We start from the raw sequence: 19,879 nt of genomic DNA, 5'->3' as shown, positions 1-19,879 counted from the left end.
AATAGAAAAGGTGGGTGGCTAGGTAAGTGTGCTAGAGTGAAATGAGGATGACAAATGATTAAAGATGGGATTGTAGTGGACACAATGCTTATCAGTTTGGAAGAGGTTAAGTTGAGGAATGAAAATAGAAGTGGGTCAAGTGATAAGGGACAGTAGTTGGGATACAATGTGAAGTATAGGGTGCATAAAAGGTAACATTTACAGCGCCTGAGTGAGTAGTACCACAGAATATTGATGGAGGGATGGATGTTAGAAGATATAGTTGCAGGGGAAGGCTTAACAGTACCTCATTTTTTATGAGATGGGCGAGTCTTTTTAGCTACAGCATATCACCATTCATCTCCTCCCTTCTCATCTATGAGAGGTTCAACATTTTGAGGTAATCTTCTCACATCTTTCTGGGTCTCCTTCCTCTATAGGTTCCTTATACATTTAGCAGTTGACATTTCTTTATCCTCATCTATAAAAATCATATGACCATACCTTTGTAACAGTTGAATATGATGTTGCTACACCAACCATTAGGTATGATGACCTTAGTGGAGTGGAAAGGACTGTTTTAGAGGTTTATCAAGTGTGTGTGCTGTGTGGAATTGGATGTGAAAAGACGTAGCATAGAGGTTTTCTTCACAGTTGTTTAGCTTGTGGAATCTTCATAGTTGAGGAGTGCAGCTAAAGATCATTCTGCTTAGTTTATTGATCCTTTTGGCAAAGGGCCAAAAATTTCAGCTGCAGTTTGGCAAGTGGGACAGCTTGCTTGTTGGCTGAGCTGTTCAGATGATGAGCTTTGCTGGAGTTACTGTGTTAGATTAAAGCTGTGCAGTTTGTAGGAGTAAGTAGTTTTTGCCAAGCATTATAGGTTTTATTCTTTGATTTCCATTTTTTTCAAATATATCAACTTGAAATCTATCTTCATTATCTGGTCACCAATTAGTAAAATAACTACTTTTAAATGTTTTTTCGTGTTTCCTTTCCCATGCTTGTACATATACTGTTATATTAATTATACTGTGTCAAAGAAGTTGACCCTTTACATGTCTGTATTGTTTATCTTTGATCTTTAATGCTTTTGTCCACTTGTTGTCCACTTATCTTTCCAAAATCCAAATGACTGTCATTTTCAGATGTTTGAAAGTCTTTCCACTTTCAATTTGAAGTTAATTTTTTTCTACAGATGTAGATAATGATATATTCAGATGATATATTGAAAATTTTCAAATGATATTTTTTTAAATGTAAAACTTATATTTTATTCTTTTTAAATATTATTTTCTATAAATTTCAATCTTTAACTGTGGTCAGTTTTCAACTTGGCATGTTCTACTGACCTACAACTTCACTCTTTTCCATCCAGGCATTCTACCGAAGTCTCTGATTCCTATAGCTATCCCAACCAGTGGCAGAATCCCTACCACAATTATTCTAATTCGTATGGTTCTACATATACAATGTCTGGCACAGCAATGGCTGCTGCAAATGAGTGGCAGAAGCCAAGTTTTGGAGCCTGTGCCCCACCGTCTTACTTATATCATCCTCTTTCTCCAGCATCTGGTGGTATTTCATGCACATCAAGTCAGTTAATGAAACCAGATACTTCTCAGAAAGTAAAAGAAACTTCTTTGGAAAGGAAAAAGAATAAAACAAAAAAGGAGAAAAATCAAAAAAATAAAAGTCAGCAAAGTTGTTCTCAGGATACTAGTTTGCAGAATTCTTCAGATTTTGAACAAAATTGCAATAAATTAAATAATAATTATTTGCCATATAATCAGAACTGTGGTTGGGCGACACCATTGCATGGTTATCAAAATGGAAGGCCTTATTCACCAAACCCTGCTGGTTATTATAATCAACAGTACTGTTTATATTCTGGTCCAAAGGAGCAAACCTCTTCATCTTCTGCAAAATACTCACAGCAAAGTGTGCCTAGTAACAACAATAATTATAAATTCACTGCCACCAATAATTGCGTTAACTACCCAGCTAATAATTGCAGAAGTAACTACAATTATAATTATCCAGCCATGGGGTTATCTAGCAATAGCATTAACCCAAAAACTGAGTTATCCAACAATAACAATTATCTGGCTACAAGAGTGTCAAACAACAATGATAACAACAATAATTACTTAGCTGTAGAGCAATCAGGCTGTAACCAGAATAGCTACAACCCAGCTATGAAGCAATCTAACAACATAAACAATGGTTACTATTCAGCTATGGAGCAGCATAACAATTTAAATAATGGTTACATGTCTAACTCAAGCCCCACAACACATTGTGAGCTGCCCTCCCAACAACATAATAAAAACAAGACCCACCACCAGTATCAGGCGGTCAATACTGGTTTTCTGTCAACCACACAACAAAATAATTACAACATGCCCCCAAACTTTAATCAACAACAGAACAGTTGTTATCCAACAACATCATACTTTACATCATGGCAACAGTCAGAGAATTATTCTTATTCAGGACCACAAACTTCGTCCTTTTATTCTTCTTCTCCAGTGGCACCAGTTTCTGATGGTTTCAATTCAACATCTCCTAATTATCAATCTCCATCCACATCTCCTACATCTGTTTCTAATCCTCAAACATTTAATACTACCCCGCCAAGTTCGTCTTTCTTTTCAAACCAAACGGCATCCTATCCCCATGTGGGTGGCCAATCATACTCTCAGTATTGGTATCAATATAGCTACCCTTACTATGGAGGTTATCCAAGTTTTTATAGCTACCCTTACTGCCAGTATACTTCATCAGCTCCTTGTTCAGCTAATGCCCAGGTGAATTGTGGTCAAAGAAATATGCAATTTGGAAATCTGAAGTCTGGAGAAAAAGCTTCTATCCCTGAAACTATCTTCGTCCCAAATTACAGGTTGTTATTCTATTTTCAAAATGCAACTTTTCTGTTGTTCTGTCTGTTCCACCTCCCTGGCTCTTTCTAAACCCTGGCACTTTCACTTCCAAATTTGTCTTGGAATAGTCTCATTCTAACATGTCCTAGATTATTCGTTTGTATTTGATCTTCAGCTATCCCTTGCACTCGTGTTATGTAGCTTTGTGTATTGTCTTCATCAATTGCTACAATAGCATCATAATCATATGTTTTGGGTAGTCTTCATCATATTTTGTTTCGGTCATTTTCTGTAGTCTACTTAAGTCATTTCTTGGATGAGGTAGGTTTGATGGGTTAATACTTTGTATCTAACCTAAACAAATCGTGGAAATATCCAGAGTACAGTGGATGCTGTTTTTGTTGTATTGGCACTAATGATGTTGTTGTGTATCTTACAAGACAAGACTCTTTGACTGAGTTGAAGTGTAGTAGAGAGGGAGATGGCTTTATAGTAGACGCGTGAATGTGTTATATATATGCACATCATGGGTTTCCACTTTCCATGCAGTTTCCATTCACCAATTCTGCTTACAAGGCAAAGTCAGCTCAAGGCAATAGTAGAAGACACGTCTACAGAGCTGCACAGTCAGACTGAACGTAACTCTCTCTCTCTCTCTCTCTCTCTTTATTTATATATAATATATATATATATATGTGTGTGTGTGTGTGTGTGTATATATCCATGTGTGTGTATAAAGTGAAAGTTTGTCACCATCTGCTTATATTCACATTACTTTATGAAATTCATTAGATGCTAAAGACTTTAACAAATCCATTTCCTATTATCTTTTAATCAATCATATTTCTATTTGTTTTTACACTATCTGTTAATTAGCTTCCTTGTTTTAGGTTCATATTACCGTTTTAGTCTCTCCTATTGCAGATACTTTTGAAATCTTGTACAAACCCAAACAAACTACATCTTTATTCCACCCTTATAGTTGTCTTCATTTTTTGAGTGTTGTACTCAATTTTACTTCTTCACATTTTTCAAATATAGTTTTTGTCCTGAACATTTCCTCCTTCTTACAAGCCTTTGTTCAATGATGTTGCCAACTCCTTTTGCTCCTCCTGCATTAGCAGTTCCTACAGTTTGAACATCCTTCACTGAGAAGTTCCTTCCATCTTCCTTCATGACTTTATGTTGTAACTCATTGTTGTGGGATTATATGTTCTGTGTGGTATTGAAACTTTAAAGGTGGCAAATATGCAGAATCATTAGAAGGTTAGATACAATGCCTTGCAGCCATATTTGTTCTGGCTCTCTACATTTTCAGTTGAAATCCTGGAGGTCAACTTTGCTCTTCATTCCTTTCAGAGTTGATAAAATATTAATCAAGCACTGGAGTTGATTCTCTCCTCCTCATCTCTCTCTTTCTCTCCATTGTTTTGGTAATTCAAAGGTTTTCTCTTATCACTCTGATTTGGCATGAGAATTGCATTAAAGATACACTCTGTGAAATACTCAGCTGTTTGTATAATTAATTTTACAAGCTGGAATCCTGTTGATTGAACAATCATGCTCAACATTGAGACCAACAAAGAATTTACCATATTGAAACTTTATCCCTGTAACCAATGACATATTTGGTGGCATGCTTGAGTGAATCAATCAGTAACACAGTTGACTGAATAACTATGCACATAATAAGAATAGGTACAACTACATTGTCTTGAACTAAGTAGTGGAGTTGTCCTGAGTCTTGCTGTGCAGATTGATGAAGACAGTAGCTACTGTGAAAAAAAAAAAAAACGTTAAAAGAAAAATTATCGAGTGATGTTTTGTTTATAAATGAACCAAGAATCCTGATTAATCATACTTAAACTGATAAATGTAGGTGTTCAACTTTGAATTATTAATTTATGAGTAAGTGAATGATTTGAAACTACTTTCATCAGTTGGCTTTATAGAGCCCTACCTTTTAGTGTTCAGATTAATCTGTTAAATGCAATACTTTTTTCACTCAAATTGTTTTGAATTAATCATACATTATCTTACAGCTTTGAAGTTTCAATGGTGTGATAGTTTATTCTTAGAATGTCAATATAGGTTAGGTGTGACGGGCTAGATATGGCCAGTTTGAATGTAAAGCATGTAGGATATTTGGGCCGGATATGGCCGGCTTAAACATCAAAGGATTAAACAGCTTAGCTTTATTTTCAAATATATTTTGATTAGCTGATATTATTGGAGTTACCTGCCTTGCTTGCAGCTTCCAGATTCAAAAACACCTTGAGTTATTGTCTTTTAACTGCAAGCATAATCTCAGTTAATGGATTTAACTTGTATTACATTTGTACATGTACATGCATATACATACATATAACATGTGTACTGATGTTTTCGTTTTCTACAGAGGTGCCGAGGTGAGTGTTGATGGCAAATATCTCCTGCTGTCTCCTAATGAAGGATGTGATCCAGTCAACCGATTGTTTTATGTTGAACTTGACAAACTTCCTAATGGCATTACAGGTAAACTATTTTGTTATTCTCTTTATGTAATTTGAAGAAAGAAATAGCAAATGTTTTTCTATTGCAGTAACAGTTGTTTGTAAAAAGGATCCACTAAGTAAATGATTGCAACACATTCATGATATCAATTACAGTTGTAGAGGATATGTTTTTTTATTGAAACTGAAATTAGATGTTTGTCTTGCGATTTGAGTTTCATGCTATGGTGATCTTCAGGTGAGATCACCATACATGCCTGAAGATCACTTTGACTTGAAACTTGACAAGATAAATTTCCAGTTTCAGTAAAAAGAAAATGTATGTATGTATAGATGGGTAGATGGATCATTGGTTGGTTGGGTGGATAGTTTATAAATAATTAATTCCATAAGGCTATTTTGCATAATTGCTAACATTTAAATGCTTATTTCAGAAAACCTTCCATATGTGAAGCTTATTGACAACTTCGATGCCCAGTATGAGGTAACTATGTCCTTATATTTTTTTCCTTGTAATATCTTCATTCTCACAAGACTACCTTCAAATTAGTTTTTCCTGTACTGTATATTTGCTGTCACAATAAACTAGGACTACCATATTTACGTAGTTATGGTTTTCTATTTATCTAATGTTCACTTTTCTACGCTGTATTAATTTCTGTTTTTGTGTAACAGAATAAGTGTGAAGACGGCGAGCTGGCAGAAGCGTTAGCACGTTGGGCAAGGTGCTTAGCAGTATTTTGTCTGCCGCTGTGTTCTGAGTTCAAATTCCGCTGAGGTCGACTTTGCCTGTCATCCTTCCGGGATCGATTAAATAAGTACCAGTTACGCACTGGGGTCAATATAATTGACTTAATCTGTTTATCTGTCCTTGTTTGTCCTTTCTGTGTTTAGCCCCTTGTGGGTAGTAAAGAAATAGGTATTTCATCTGCCACTATGTTCTGAGTTCAAATTCTGCTGAGGTCGACTTTACCTTTCATCCTTTTGGGGGCCGAATAAATAAGTACCAGTTATGCACTGGGGTCGATATAATCAGCATAATCCATTTGTCTGTTCTTGTTTGTCCCCTCTGTGTTTAGCCCCTTGTGGGCAGTAAAGAAATAAGAATAAGGTGTGATTCCAAGGAGATTCTGGTTGCTTTTCTCACTGATTACACAACTGCATAGAGGCTCCCTCATGAGCTGTACCTCTATGGTGGTGGTAAAGGAGAATTATAACATTTGTGTATTTGTCAAGAAAACTTGTCATAGCCTTTTGACATTCAGATTACTCTATCAAATGTAATGCTTATTTATTTGCACTATTTTGAATTAATCCTATTTTTGAGAATACAGTGATTGTTTATGTTTAGAATGACATTGTAGGATAGATGGTAGATATGAGAGACCAGATCTAGTTGGTTTGAACATAAAACAAGTAGAATATTTTTGGGCTGGAATTGGCTGGTTTAAATGCCAAAAGGATAAAGTGAAAGCAAATTGGTTTCTATTAATAATCAGTACCTAGTCTTCTCATGATGAATACGGAATTACCGTTTGATCGTTATGGAACCCTCATTTTGGCTGCTATTTCTGAAGGAAAAAAAAAAAAATATAAGGCAGCAAGCTGGCAGAATCGTTAGCACGCCGGGCAAAATGCTTAGCAGTATTTCGTCTGCTGCTGTGTTCTGAGTTCAAATGACGTCCACTTTGCCTTTCATCCTTTTGGAGTCGATTAAATAAGTACCACTTACACACTGGGGTCGATATAATCGACTTAATCTGTTTGTCTGTCCTTGTTTGTCCTCTCTGTGTTTAGCCTCTTGTGGGTATTAAAGAAACAGGTATTTCGTGTTTTACGTTCTGAGTTCAAATTCCGGCGAGGTTGACTTTGCCTTTCATCCTTTCGGGGTCGATAAATTAAGTACCAGCTACGCACTGGGGTCTATGTAATCGACTTAATCCCTTTGTCTGTTCCCTCTGTGTTTAGCCCCTTGTGGGCAATAAAGAAAATAATCAGTACCTAGTCTTTGATTTCTCTCGCTGAAAACTTTGCCACTCTGGGCTACCTATACTCTCTCACCTTCACCTTGTCAAGTATTTTACTCTATAAAGTGTTGTTCCACATAACAAAATATTGGTTTATGAATTTCTTATGACTTTTTTTTTTTTTTGTCTATTACAGTATATCACCAATGAAGGCAGTGTCTTTACGTTCCTCACCAACTTGAACGCACCAAAGTACAAAATTATTAATATTGACTTCCAAAATCCTGACCCGGTAATTATGATTTCACTGAATCACACATACTGTCTCTCTCTCTTTCACTTATGTGACTTTGTATATTCTAAAGTATTCCTATTTTGCTTTCACAGAAAAATTGGAAGACTCTCGTTGAAGAAGATAAAAATGCCGTTTTGGAATGGGCTTCCTGTGTCAACCACAATAAACTTGTACTTTGTTATTTAAAAGATGTCAAGGTAATTAATTTAATTACGCACACACACAGACGCATATATACACGCACCTCTCATTCTGGTCTAACAACCCTCCATGTTTGTTTTTGTTCAGTTTCCTTGTATGTCTCCACTGTCATGTTTTTGTTCTCAACTTTGACCATCCATAAATCCTAAATTTTATTTTGGAATTTATGAGAGCAACTGTCTTTGAAGACTCGTATTGTTGTTGAATGATGGAAATGAGGAGTAGACAGCCGACAACTGATGAAGGGTTGGTTGTTCTCTGTGCTTACTTGTCCTCTTTACCATTTTTTTTTCTCGTTTGCATGTTTAACTTGTTTTTGTTGTTTACACAGTTGGTGGTGACATCCTGTACCCATGTATTCATATATATATATATATATATATATATTTACACACACATACACACACATTTTGTCTGTCTTTATCTTCTGAGTTGGATTTCAATTACATTTCTGACAGATTCAGCACTGAGTTGCTGAAGCTGAAATATCATTATAGCAAATATTCTGCTCAATACCGCAGATTTGCTTATCAGCTGCTTGACTGTAACCACCTTAAGGATGTCCCTTAGTGGCTGACAAAATGTGCATCTCTGAAAATGAGCAGGAGTAGTGGGGGAGCATGTGATGAGAAGGATTCTTTGGGGTTTGAATGAACGTAACAAAAGCACAAGTTTGAAGGAAATATTAGCCATTTTCCATACTTTCTAGGGGCAAGCAAATAGGAAATAACAGTTGCTACCAAAAAACAAAAATTGTTACACAGTGTAACCAAATTCGATGACTGGCACCCATGCCAGTGGAGCACTAACAGCTCCATCCGAACGGGATAACTGCCAGAACAGCTGTCTGGCTTCCGTGCCGGTTGCATGTAAAAAGCACCATTTGAGCGTGATTGTTACCAGTGTCGCCATACTGGCACTTGTGCCGGTTGCATGGGAACAAAACATTCAAGCGAGGTCGTTGCCAGTGCCGCTGGTCTGACTCCCGTGCAGGTGACATGTAAAAAACACCATTTTGAGCGTGGCCGTTGCCAGTACCGCCAGACTGGCCCTCATGCCAGTGGCACATAAAATCACTCACTACACTCTTGGAGTGGTTGGCATTAGGAAGGGTATCCAACTGTAGAAACTACTAGATCAGATTGGAGCCTGGCACAGCCATCTGGTTCGCCAGTCCTCAGTCAAATCGTCCAACCCATGCCAACATGGAAAGCAGACGTTAAACGATGATGATGTAACACTTTCACCAGCTTCAGTACCATACCCACTTCCCAGTTGAGGGGTTTTGACTTGCTAGTTACTTGTTCTCACTAGTGTCAGTGGCATGGAGAATACACATTCTACACTCTGTATAGTGGTTGGTGTTAGGAAGGGCATTTGGCTGTAGAGACTATGCCAAAGCAGAGATTGGAGCTCAGTGCAGTCCTCCTGCTCACTGATTCATGTTAAACTGTCCACCCCAAACCAATATGGAAAAACAGGCATTAAGCAATGTTGCTGATGTATATTCGTTTCATCCATTCATTTTTACATCTATTTTTCTATGCCTGCATGTGTTAGACATATATGTTATTGAGTCTCTGTTTTACAGCTGGAGACTAACTACTGTCAGTTGAAGTATTAATTAGTATTCTTCAATAACTTGTAGTAACCAGATAAAGCAATGTTTTATTTAACTGATTAAAGAAAGAAAACAAACACTGTGGCTATTTAATGATATAGAAACAAGAGCAAAGATTTGGTTCTGCCATAAAAGAACCAGGTTAGTTTTACTCCAGTGTATAATTTATATGATTTGATTGGCATCTTTTGAAGTTTAGGGGACAAAACCTTTAAGATTTCAAGCTTTTTTTCTTGATTATTTGATGCTGTAAATCATGTTTTGCTCATTCATTAATCAATGATAATTATTTTTCTAGAATAAGCTGTATGTACATCGACTGGAAACTGGAGTACTGGAAGCTGAGATACCTTTAGACATTGGCACCATAATTGGTTGTTCAGGAAGAAAGAAAAGCAAAGAGGTGAGTTTCATTTAATTAATTTACAGATTTTTGATGCAGCACAAAGTTTTGTCAGTGAACAGGTCGCGGTCTCATAGTGACGAAAAATTAAATTTAAATGTTGAAGTGAATCTAATGGTTTTATGTGTTTCTTAAATGGCTTATAAACACCTTCCACACTGCAATTGTTTTCGTTCCAGCACACGATCTCAGATCAAGTCACTCGTTATGCAAGTACATCTCCTTAAAGATTTTTTATTGTACTCCTTAAAATTCAACTGGAATATATTTTAAAACCATTTAAGCTATTCCGTCATGTTTTATATATGACAAAATAACTTAAATACATTTAAGATATGTTTTATATAATATATATGTATGAAGTATTCTTTCACATTTTTTAATATAATTTTTGCATATAATTTATATATAATTTATATAATTTTTATATAATGTAGTTTTATATAATTTTTATATAATTTAGTTACATTATATAATTAATATACATTATATAATGTATGTTAATATATTATATTAACTGTTAATATATTAACATAGAGATATGTTAACCATTTTCAGTACTTCAGTTATTTAGTTAATTTTTCAGTATGTACATTATCTTTTGTTTCTCATTGTAGATCTTTTGTTTCTCATTGTAGATTTTTATCCACTTCATGTCTTTTCTGACTCCTGGCATTATCTATCGTGTGGATATGACAGTTGACAAACCAACTCCTGAGGTAAGTAAATCACATGGAGATAAACTGTGAAACTTTTCGCTTCTCTGAGGTTTTGTCATTGGATATTTCTGTCCAGTGACTAAATAAGGAGGAAAGGGCAGCGCTTTTGGTTAGGGATGTTTCGGCTCAGCCCATTTGGCCTTGCTGATTTAGTAAGAAATCTATTTGGCATTGAATGTTTTGGTGCAGGCTTCTGTCAAACCGTCCAACCCATGCCAGCATGGAAAGAGGACGTTAAACAATGATGATGGGAGCATAAAATTGTATTGATAAAAGCTTTGTCTAGTTGTAATATAAAGGGAGATAACTGTTTCAGTTTTTTTTTCTTTATCTTACTACTTTCCACCAAACCCTTCGTACTGCCAGTCATCAAATCAACCTCCCTAGACATACATAATGGGCTTCTATACAGTTTCCATGTACCAAATCCAGTCACACGGCATTGGTTAGCTTGGTTCTATTGTAGACACTTGTGCAATGTGTAGTGTAGTAGGACTGAACTGAAAACCACATAGTTACATAGCAAGTTAGGTGCAATAACTTTTGTACACTTGGAATCTATTTATAAATTATTTATACAAAAGTGTTTTGCAGTTAGACAGTCTTTTTAGATACTGATTAGTGTCGGTTTAATGCTGGGGAGAGGATATCATTGGTTCATTAGAATATTTGATAAAAATGAAACTTTTAAAAATCCATTTTATGCTGTTTGAATTTTGAGAAATTATTTGTTATAAATCTCTTAATTAAAAATTAATATTTGTTCTCAACAGGTATTCCGGACAATTAAAGTGAATAATTTTGACTTCAGCCAGTTTGAAGTTCAACAAGTGTTTTATCCAAGCAAAGATGGAACCCAGATTCCAATGTTTCTGGTTCATAAAAAAGTAAGATGTTTTACTATTTAGGTGTTTTTCTCGTTTTTGTTTTTCTCTTTCAGTAAATTTATTACATGTAGTCTTCAATGAGATCTATCATGTCTCTTGCTAAGATTTATTGAAGGTTTTCTATTACATAAACCTATCCTTTATTATTGTGTCATTTATAAAAAAAAAAATCTTGTATGTTTTCTATAAGATCTGTGTGTGTTTTCTACAATATCATGTTCCACATGCTTCTTATTATAAAATCTTCTGTTTACTTCTTACAGTAAGAGCTATCGTACCTTCTCTCTACTCATCTGCATCATGTCACTCTCACTCTTCTTCAAATTATTAACCTTGTACCAGTCTAATGCTTCATTAATGTTCAAGTTTTGATTAAGATGGTTACCTGGCAGAATTGCTATTGCACTTGGACAAAATGCCAAGCAACATTTCTCCCAGCTCTGTATGTTCTGAGTTCAAACGTCACTGAAGTGAACTTGGTGCTAGTATAATATGCTGTCTACGATGGTGTCAAACAGGCTTATCAACCTTATCTTTCAGATATTTCTGAGATAAATCACTTCGTACATTATAAAGGAATTACACAAGAAGGCACAGGAGTGGCTGTGTGGTAAGCAGCTTGCTTACCAACACATGATTCCGGGTTCAGGCCCACTGCGTGGCACCTTGGGCAAGTGTCTTCTACTATAGCCTCGAGCCGACCAAAGCTTTGTGAGTGAATTTGGTAGACAGAAACTAAAAGAAGCCCGTCGTATATATTTATGTGTGTGTATGCATTTGTGTGTGTGTTTGTCTCCCCGACATTGCTTGACAACCGATGCTAGTGTGTTTACATCCCCGTAACTTAGCGGTTTGCCAAAAGAGACTGATAGAATAAGTGCTAGGCTTAGAAAGAATAAGTCCTGGGTCGATTTGCTCGACTAAAGGTGGTGCTCCAGCATGGCCACAGTCAAATGACTGAAACAATTAAAAGAGAGTAAGAAAGAAAAAAAATGAATCTTATACTATTTTATACGACACGTGTATAAAAATCTTTCAGCAACATTCCAGTGTTGAGTAAACTCCGAGTGGAAAGGTGAAGTCAACATAGTAGACCACATACTATACTAGCACCAGTGAACTTTACCTTCCATCCTTTTGCAGTCAATAAAATAAGTACCAGTTATGTACCAAGGTCGATGCCATTGACTCACCCCACTCCACCTAATTGCTGGCCTTGTGCCAAAATTTGAATCTAAGGCAGCGAGTTGGCACATTTGTTGAAGCGTCAGGCAAAATGCCTAACAGTTTTTCTCCTGACTCATCACATTTTGAGTTCAAATCCCACTGAGGTTAACTTTGCCTTTCATTCTTATGGGTCTAATAAAATAAAGTAGCAGTCAGGTACTCGGGTTAATCATCTTGGTCCCTTCCTCTGAAATTACTGCACTTGTTCCAAAATTTGAAATAATTAAAAGTTTAAATTGCCTGACATTATTGATGCAATTGTGAAACTCATTAAATATTGTCTCATTGTTTTCTGTCACATTTCAGGGTTTGGTTCGTAATGGTAACACACCAACATTTTTGTATGGCTATGGAGGCTTTGACATCTCAATGAAACCAACATTCAGTGTTTCGAGATTGGTTTTTCTCAAGGATTTAGATGGAGTGTATGCTCTAGCCAATATTCGAGGTGGTGGGTAAGTAGCAGCAGTTGGTATTATCTTCACTCCTTTTTATTTATTTAATTATTTATGCACCCTTTTTCAAGCCTAGCCAGGCTCATAGGCTCGGTTTCCCGGTTTCTGTGGTGTATGTGTTCCCCCCAGCTGGACGGGACGCCACTCCATCGCAGCGTTACTCAAGAAACAGGAAGAAAGAGTGAGAGAAAGTTGGGGCGAAAGAGTACAACAGGGGTCGCCACCACCCCCTGCTGGAGCCTTGTGGAGCTTTAGGTGTTTTCACTCAATAAACACACAAAATGCCCCTTCTGGGAATTGAAACCATGATCCTCCAATCGCGAGTCCACTGGGCCATTGCACCTCCACTCCTACCAAATGATTAGTTATACTTTGATCAGTTATCAAGAAAACACTGCCAATCCAAGACATGTATATTAAATTGGTATGTGATAATCCTCACATAGTGAATTACTATAAATTTAAGGAAAAGAGAAGTTAAATCAATGTTACATATGTTTCAGTGAACTAATGCTATTTATTTCTATCACATGCAAAAATTCTGCAATTTTATGCAATACATTTAGAGTTCACTCACTTCCTCAGATATTATAATTTGATTCACAATCAACTTGATTGTGAATCAAATTATGTCTTAGGAAGTAAATGAATAATTGTCTATTGTGAGGCCACAAAATAATCAGTTATTTAGATTGAAACTGCTGAGTATTTTCTATTGTCTAGGGAGTCATTTTTTTTTTTTTTTGTTCCTCACCAGTAAAATTTCCGCTTATTTCTTAATTTTTAATAAGTGGAAATTTTACCAGTGTGTTAAATTATAAGGCACAAAAAGAAAATGACTCTCCCCAGACAAAACAGAATATGCTTCAACACATATACTCACATAAAGAATCTTGCAAACCAAATCCTAAAACGCTGGGTATTTGTTATGCAATTGTAAAGCGCCATTTGATGGCTTAAATACCATCATATGTTTGTCACAAATTTTCTCAGACACGTAACTGAACGTTTTTTTTTTGTGTTACTAGGGAGTATGGTGAAAAATGGCACAAGAGTGGCACCCATGCCAAAAAACAAAACGTCTTTGATGATTTCCATGCTGCTGCTGAATATCTCATTAATCAAAAGTACACCTGCCCCAAAAAGTAAGTACAGTTATTCATAACACTATTATTTCTGTTTGTTACCTGGATATAATAATCACATCCACTAACTATTACAAGTTGTTACCTGGGTATATTCAATCAATACCTTAAAATACCATTAGAAGTTGTTACATTCTCTTTCTCTTTTACTTGTTTCAGTCATTTGACTGTGGCCATGCTGGAGCACCACATTTATAGTTGAGCAAATCGACCCCAGGACTTATTCTTTGTAAGCCTAGTACTTATTCTATCGGTCTCTTTTGCCGAACTGCTAAGTTATGGGGACGTAAACACACCAGCATCGGTTGTCAAGCGATGTTGGTGGGGGACAAACACAAACATACAAATATATATATGTATACACGACGGGCTTCTTTCAGTTTCTGTCTACCAAATCCACTCACAAGGCTTTAGTCGGCCCGAGGCTATAGTAGAAGACACTTGCCCAAGGTACCACGCACTGGGACTGAACCTGGAACCATGTGGTTGGTAAGCAAGCTACCTACCACGCAGCCACTCCTATGCATATGGAGTAGGAGTGGATACAATTGTAATACACACTACCTTAAAACTCTACTACCAATTAGTCCCAGGTAGATTGGAATCAGAAAGGTTAAAGTAGTGGCTGTGATGTTTTATATTCAGATGACAAGAACTGTTTTGTAATTCTGGAATATAAAGAAGAAATTACAAATATCAAATGTGTATGACAAAACCAAAGATGTTTCAAATATTGCTTTACAGTAAATTACAATCTTGTTATAAACAAGGTGGCGAGCTGACAGAATCATTAGCACGCCAGGCGAAATGCTTAGCGGTATTTTATCTGTCGTTACATTCTGAGTTCAAATTCCGCTGAGGTCGACTTAGCTTTTCATCCTTTCGTGGTCGATAAATAAAGTACCAGTTACGCACTAGAGTCAATGTAATTGACTTAATCCGTTTGTATGTCCTTGTTTGTCCCCTCTATGTGTAACCCCTTATGGACAATAAAGAAATAAGAATTGTTGGCATGCTGGACAAAATGCTCAGCATTTTGTCTGGTTTTAAATCCAGCCATGATCGACTTTGCTTTTCATCCTTTTGGTGTCGATAAAATAAATACCAGCAGAAAACTGAGGTTGATGTAATCGACTTATGCCCTTCCCCGAATTTGCTGGCCTTGTGCCAAAATTTGAATATCTTGTTATAAGCAGTTTTTAAATATTAGAATTTTAAATGTTTATTTTAAAGACTTGTCATCCATGGTCAATCAAATGGCGGACTGCTTGTTGCAGCCTGCATAAACCAGCGTCCAGAGCTGTATGGAGTTGCTCTTGCTCAAGTGGGGTAAGTTTTATTCATTTTTATACATTTACTAGCAGAATAACACGGCCTTGCTCGGGATTAAGTTACGATTATTAAGCTAATCAAGTTCTTTATTTCAAACCAAACTAAGTAATATCGACGTCAAATTTGGGTGAAATCCATTGAAATTGGTTATATTATATATATATATTATATATATATATAATATAATATAAAGATATATGGGCAACAGACACGAACACACATGTACGTACGTACACCTATTGCATGTTTTGTGCATGCATACATGTTCATAAACAGAAATGAATGGAAAAATGTTGTTAAATTTGTAGATTAACACTCGCACGATTTTCACTAAGAAAAATAATCGTTTTTTGTTTTTTTTTCGTGGAATCAACTACTCTGGCCTCTTAATATGCTACAAAACCCTTTTTGTGGTCCGTGAAACAGAGTGGGTGTGGTGGAAGCCTCGGAAATTGTACCCATTTATATTGTGCAATTCACTGACAAATTGCTACTCAACTCTTTGTTTCTTTGTTAACAAAACACTTTTTTACTTGGCGTAAAATAAAAACAAAACTCTTTCGCACCCAAAGTAATGTGAGAGAGAGGGGGGGGGGAGAAAGATGAAAGATTTAAATTAAATTTCGGGGAAAATTTTGGAAAAACTTTTCAAAAAATTTTGGAAAATTTTGGAAAAACTTTTCAAAAAAATCTTCAAAAAATTTTAATGATAACTAAGGTTTGGTCGAAGATTTTAATTCAGAACTTTAGAAAACAAGACATTTGTACTCAGAGCCAGAGGTGGTTTCAGCCGGGTTGGTAACGAAAGGGTTAAATGATGGGAATGATAAATGGTTTCAGTTGGATGAATTTGTAATCTCATGTGTGATGCCAAACGTTTCCTGGTTTTATCCAATTCATTATAGATTGTTAATCTTTAGCTGGAGTACTTCAACCAGTATCTTATATCATCTTTTCGTGCAACTTCTAATAACATGGTTATTTATGCTGAATAAAATCTTATCTCACTTGGGCTCAACCTTTGGAGATTAACATTTTATGTTCAACTGATGACACCTGTATTGTGTCCTCTTCACTTTTACATCCAACCTGAACCAAATCAATTATTAATCCTTTTTCCTGTCCAAAGCATTTTCATAAGTTTGTCCCAAACATCCATGCTTGTTTTCAGACTTTTAGTTAGCTCTTGTTTTAGACATTCTGAGTAATATAAAACTTTCCTTTCATAAGTCCTAAGTTACTCCGTGGTTGAAAAAAAGAAAAAAAAAAGGAATGTGCATCATATGGATGCATGAATTCCAGGGAAACATGTCTTTTGCATTACAAGGTTCACGGGGCAGGCAAAGGGTTAAAAATTATCAAAAGCGATAGTTAAGTTTGTGTTAATATATGTTAAAAATTAACTGGAAATAAATGTGGTGGGAGGAAAAAAGCAATATTAGCTAATGGTTTTTTTTTCATTTCCTTATTTTTCAAGAAACCCTAGTTGGAAGATAACTTCGGACATTTTTGGTCTTACTCAGATCTCATCAATGAAGCATAACCGCTTTGTATTATTAACCATGAATGAATTACTGTACAAATATTTATTCTCTATCCAAATGAACGGTATAGGTGGAGTAATACGATCAGTTATCAATTGTTTTATAAATTTTTTTTAGTGAATGGCTGTTGAAATTATTTTTATTAGTTCAATATATAAAAATTTCTAATATTTTCTTTCTTTCCATTTTACATTTTCAGTGTAATGGATATGTTTCGGTTCCATAAATTCACCATTGGCCATGCATGGACCACTGATTTTGGATGTTCTGATATTCCAGAACAGTTTGAATTTCTTAAAAAGTAAGACATCAAATTAATGTTGTATATGTTACATCTTAACTTTAATCTGTTGGATTACTGACCTAAAGTCTGAATCCAAAATGTTAAGTGTTAAGTGATCCTTGCTTTGTCATCCCTGCAACCACTCAAATATAAGCCATAACATCTTACACCACAGAAATACCACTCTTGGCCAGGGAACCATTCTGCTTGTTTTCCTATGCAATAACTGACTTTGCATGTGTTGGGGGTGAATTAGTAGTTAAAGTGTATTGTATCTATTTAATTGACCAACTGGCCAGTCACACCCTCTCTCTCTATATATCTATCTATATACACACACACACTCATTTAATGTCTGCCTTCCATGCTGGCATGGATGGGATGCATATACACATTATATATAATATATATATGGTGGCTGCCCCCTCGTTATCGAGTATGGCCATTGCACGAAGCTTAATCAATGTTATCGTGCAATGCCTGTGCGAGAAGATTTTTTTTTAAAGTGAGGAAAGGCTGTGCACTGAGTCAATCCCACTCACTAAGGAACAGCAGCCATAATCTGAAAAGTCAACATCATCGGTAACCACTGAGCCTCAGGCTTTATGTTGGAGTTATCCCAGTGATCTGAGTTACCTTCTCCTAGAAGGATGCCCTAACAAAGGCTAGGAGTCTTTCACTCCCAATGGTTTAACTACGCGATTGGGCATGATACAGCCTTAAGACATTTATTGAATGGCCGTTTACTCTCAAGAGTTCCTCCGCCCTTTGACGGGTTTTGTTTTTCATCCCGTAGGGTGTCCAATAAACACCTTCCTCACTAAGCAAGCTTGGTGGGGTTGCCAGTTTAGTTATATAAAATAACCTTATAGGTACAACACACTGGAATGGTGTTAATTTCTGAATGAATATAAAGTTCATTTGCATATTTAGGAGGTGCATACAGCTGTAAATACTCAACCCAAATGAAGAGAAGGAACAAAAACAACAAATGTTAAATGAAACAGTGTGTAGGATAAGTTTTTAAGAGCAACCCAACAAGTTATCACCTAGCCTGTCTAAGGGTATCAATATTTAAAAAAAAAAAACCTGATATTTCTTGTATCTTTACTAGTTTACTAACAATTTTAACGATTGCATTAATTTTTTTAATCTTTTGTTAGATACTTCCAATTTCATTGTTTTGAGTTCAATGTGACCTGGAGACAACATTGTCTTTCTGAGTTTGAGTTTATTATAATAAATACCAGTAATATATAACTTGTCCTTATCACCTGATAAGAAAATTAAGAATCATTTTAAATTATATCATCTGTCAATTAAATTGTCACATTTATTAATTTGTTAAATGTTGTGTTGTATTTTAATTGTTCAGGTACTCACCACTCCATAATATTAGGGTCCCTAAAGATGATATTCAGTATCCCTCAACCCTCCTGTTGACAGCTGATCATGATGACCGTGTTGTACCACTTCATTCCCTTAAGTTTATTGCTGAACTCCAGCATACAATGGCAGGAATAAAGAAACAGGTAAGAATTTCATTTAACCATTTTTACCTGTCTGTCCCGTTTCTCCTCCTATTCATCCATCCATTTGCTTGTTTCTCTTTTTTTCCCCCCACATCTCTCTCTCGCATATTATTTTTCTACATTAATTACACATCGTCTTATTTCCCTTCTATTACTCATCTTCCACTTTATCTCCTCTTCCCAAATTTAAACATTTACTCCAATTCTTGGATTGTATCTTATCGGCTAATTTGATATATACTCAAAAGGAAACTAAAAGTGGTATTTGTGAAGCAGGCAAATATCAGCAACTTTGTTATGATTTAAAATACTTTGTGTTTTGCAGTCAAATCCATTACTTATCAAAATAGACACCAAAGCTGGACACGGAAGAGGGAAACCAACTGCCATGATTGTAAGTTATTTTCTGTTGCTATTCTATGAGTGATGCCAAGCGGTTGTCTGTTCTGCTCCTTCTTTATTATTTCCTATCTGTGTCAAATGACTGACATCTTCAGTTTCCTCTTCTCTAAACTGATGCTGACACCATTGGTTGTGTGCACCCTCATGCTTTTTGCCTTCTTAATGTTGATCTATGTGGCCAACTATTGCTGTGACTTTCTTCTCCATATCAGTGTTATGCTGGGAGAGAGGGGCAGTGTCATTGCTGAAGTTGATATCTTCTAAGTGGTTGAAGAGGGACCATTCTATTCTGAGTTTACAATCTGTGATTATACAACATAAGAAGGGACTTTGTATTCAAAAGTATTGGTCTTGTTTTTAGTGAAAATATCGTCGATTTGGCTTGTATGTCCACTAGATTGATAGCTGATCAGGGGACTGGTAGTTTTGCTTTTTTTTTATAAGTTGTTGATCATCATATCATTTGCATCACAAAACCCCAAGATCTCTTGTTTTTTCCTCATTATTTTTGGGCCA

General features: G+C 35.9%; 1 protein-coding gene and 1 long non-coding RNA gene across 4 annotated transcripts in view; one reads left to right on the top strand and one right to left on the bottom strand.

The window, feature by feature from the left end:
- Positions 1 to 19,879, top strand: part of LOC115210857 (prolyl endopeptidase) — a 43,531-nt gene that overhangs the window by 22,621 nt on the left and 1,031 nt on the right. The window contains exons 1-14 of one of the 3 annotated variants that reach the window (XM_036502419.1): positions 1,412 to 2,878; positions 5,257 to 5,372; positions 5,785 to 5,834; positions 7,514 to 7,609; positions 7,705 to 7,809; positions 9,733 to 9,837; positions 10,476 to 10,556; positions 11,330 to 11,443; positions 12,977 to 13,125; positions 14,154 to 14,270; positions 15,504 to 15,599; positions 17,346 to 17,447; positions 18,805 to 18,961; positions 19,287 to 19,355. In XM_036502419.1, the coding sequence (XP_036358312.1) occupies positions 1,449 to 2,878; positions 5,257 to 5,372; positions 5,785 to 5,834; positions 7,514 to 7,609; positions 7,705 to 7,809; positions 9,733 to 9,837; positions 10,476 to 10,556; positions 11,330 to 11,443; positions 12,977 to 13,125; positions 14,154 to 14,270; positions 15,504 to 15,599; positions 17,346 to 17,447; positions 18,805 to 18,961; positions 19,287 to 19,355 (2,787 nt within the window). In that variant the 5' untranslated portion in view covers positions 1,412 to 1,448. Of the gene's footprint in view, positions 1 to 1,384; positions 2,879 to 5,256; positions 5,373 to 5,784; positions 5,835 to 7,513; positions 7,610 to 7,704; positions 7,810 to 9,732; positions 9,838 to 10,475; positions 10,557 to 11,329; positions 11,444 to 12,976; positions 13,126 to 14,153; positions 14,275 to 15,503; positions 15,600 to 17,345; positions 17,448 to 18,804; positions 18,962 to 19,286; positions 19,356 to 19,879 lie in introns of those variants that run through there. The other 2 variants (XM_029779613.2, XR_004998856.1) reach the window with 2 other exon arrangements.
- On the bottom strand, positions 17,071 to 17,819 carry LOC118763101. Its single transcript, XR_004998857.1, has 2 exons — positions 17,774 to 17,819; positions 17,071 to 17,743 (listed from the first exon to the last, which is right to left on the bottom strand). It is a non-coding gene; the product is annotated as an uncharacterized LOC118763101 (long non-coding RNA).

Source organism: Octopus sinensis, linkage group LG4 (genome assembly GCF_006345805.1).
Source record: "Octopus sinensis linkage group LG4, ASM634580v1, whole genome shotgun sequence".
NCBI lineage: Eukaryota > Metazoa > Mollusca > Cephalopoda > Octopoda > Octopodidae > Octopus > Octopus sinensis.
This window is presented reverse-complemented; position numbering and strand designations above follow the sequence as displayed.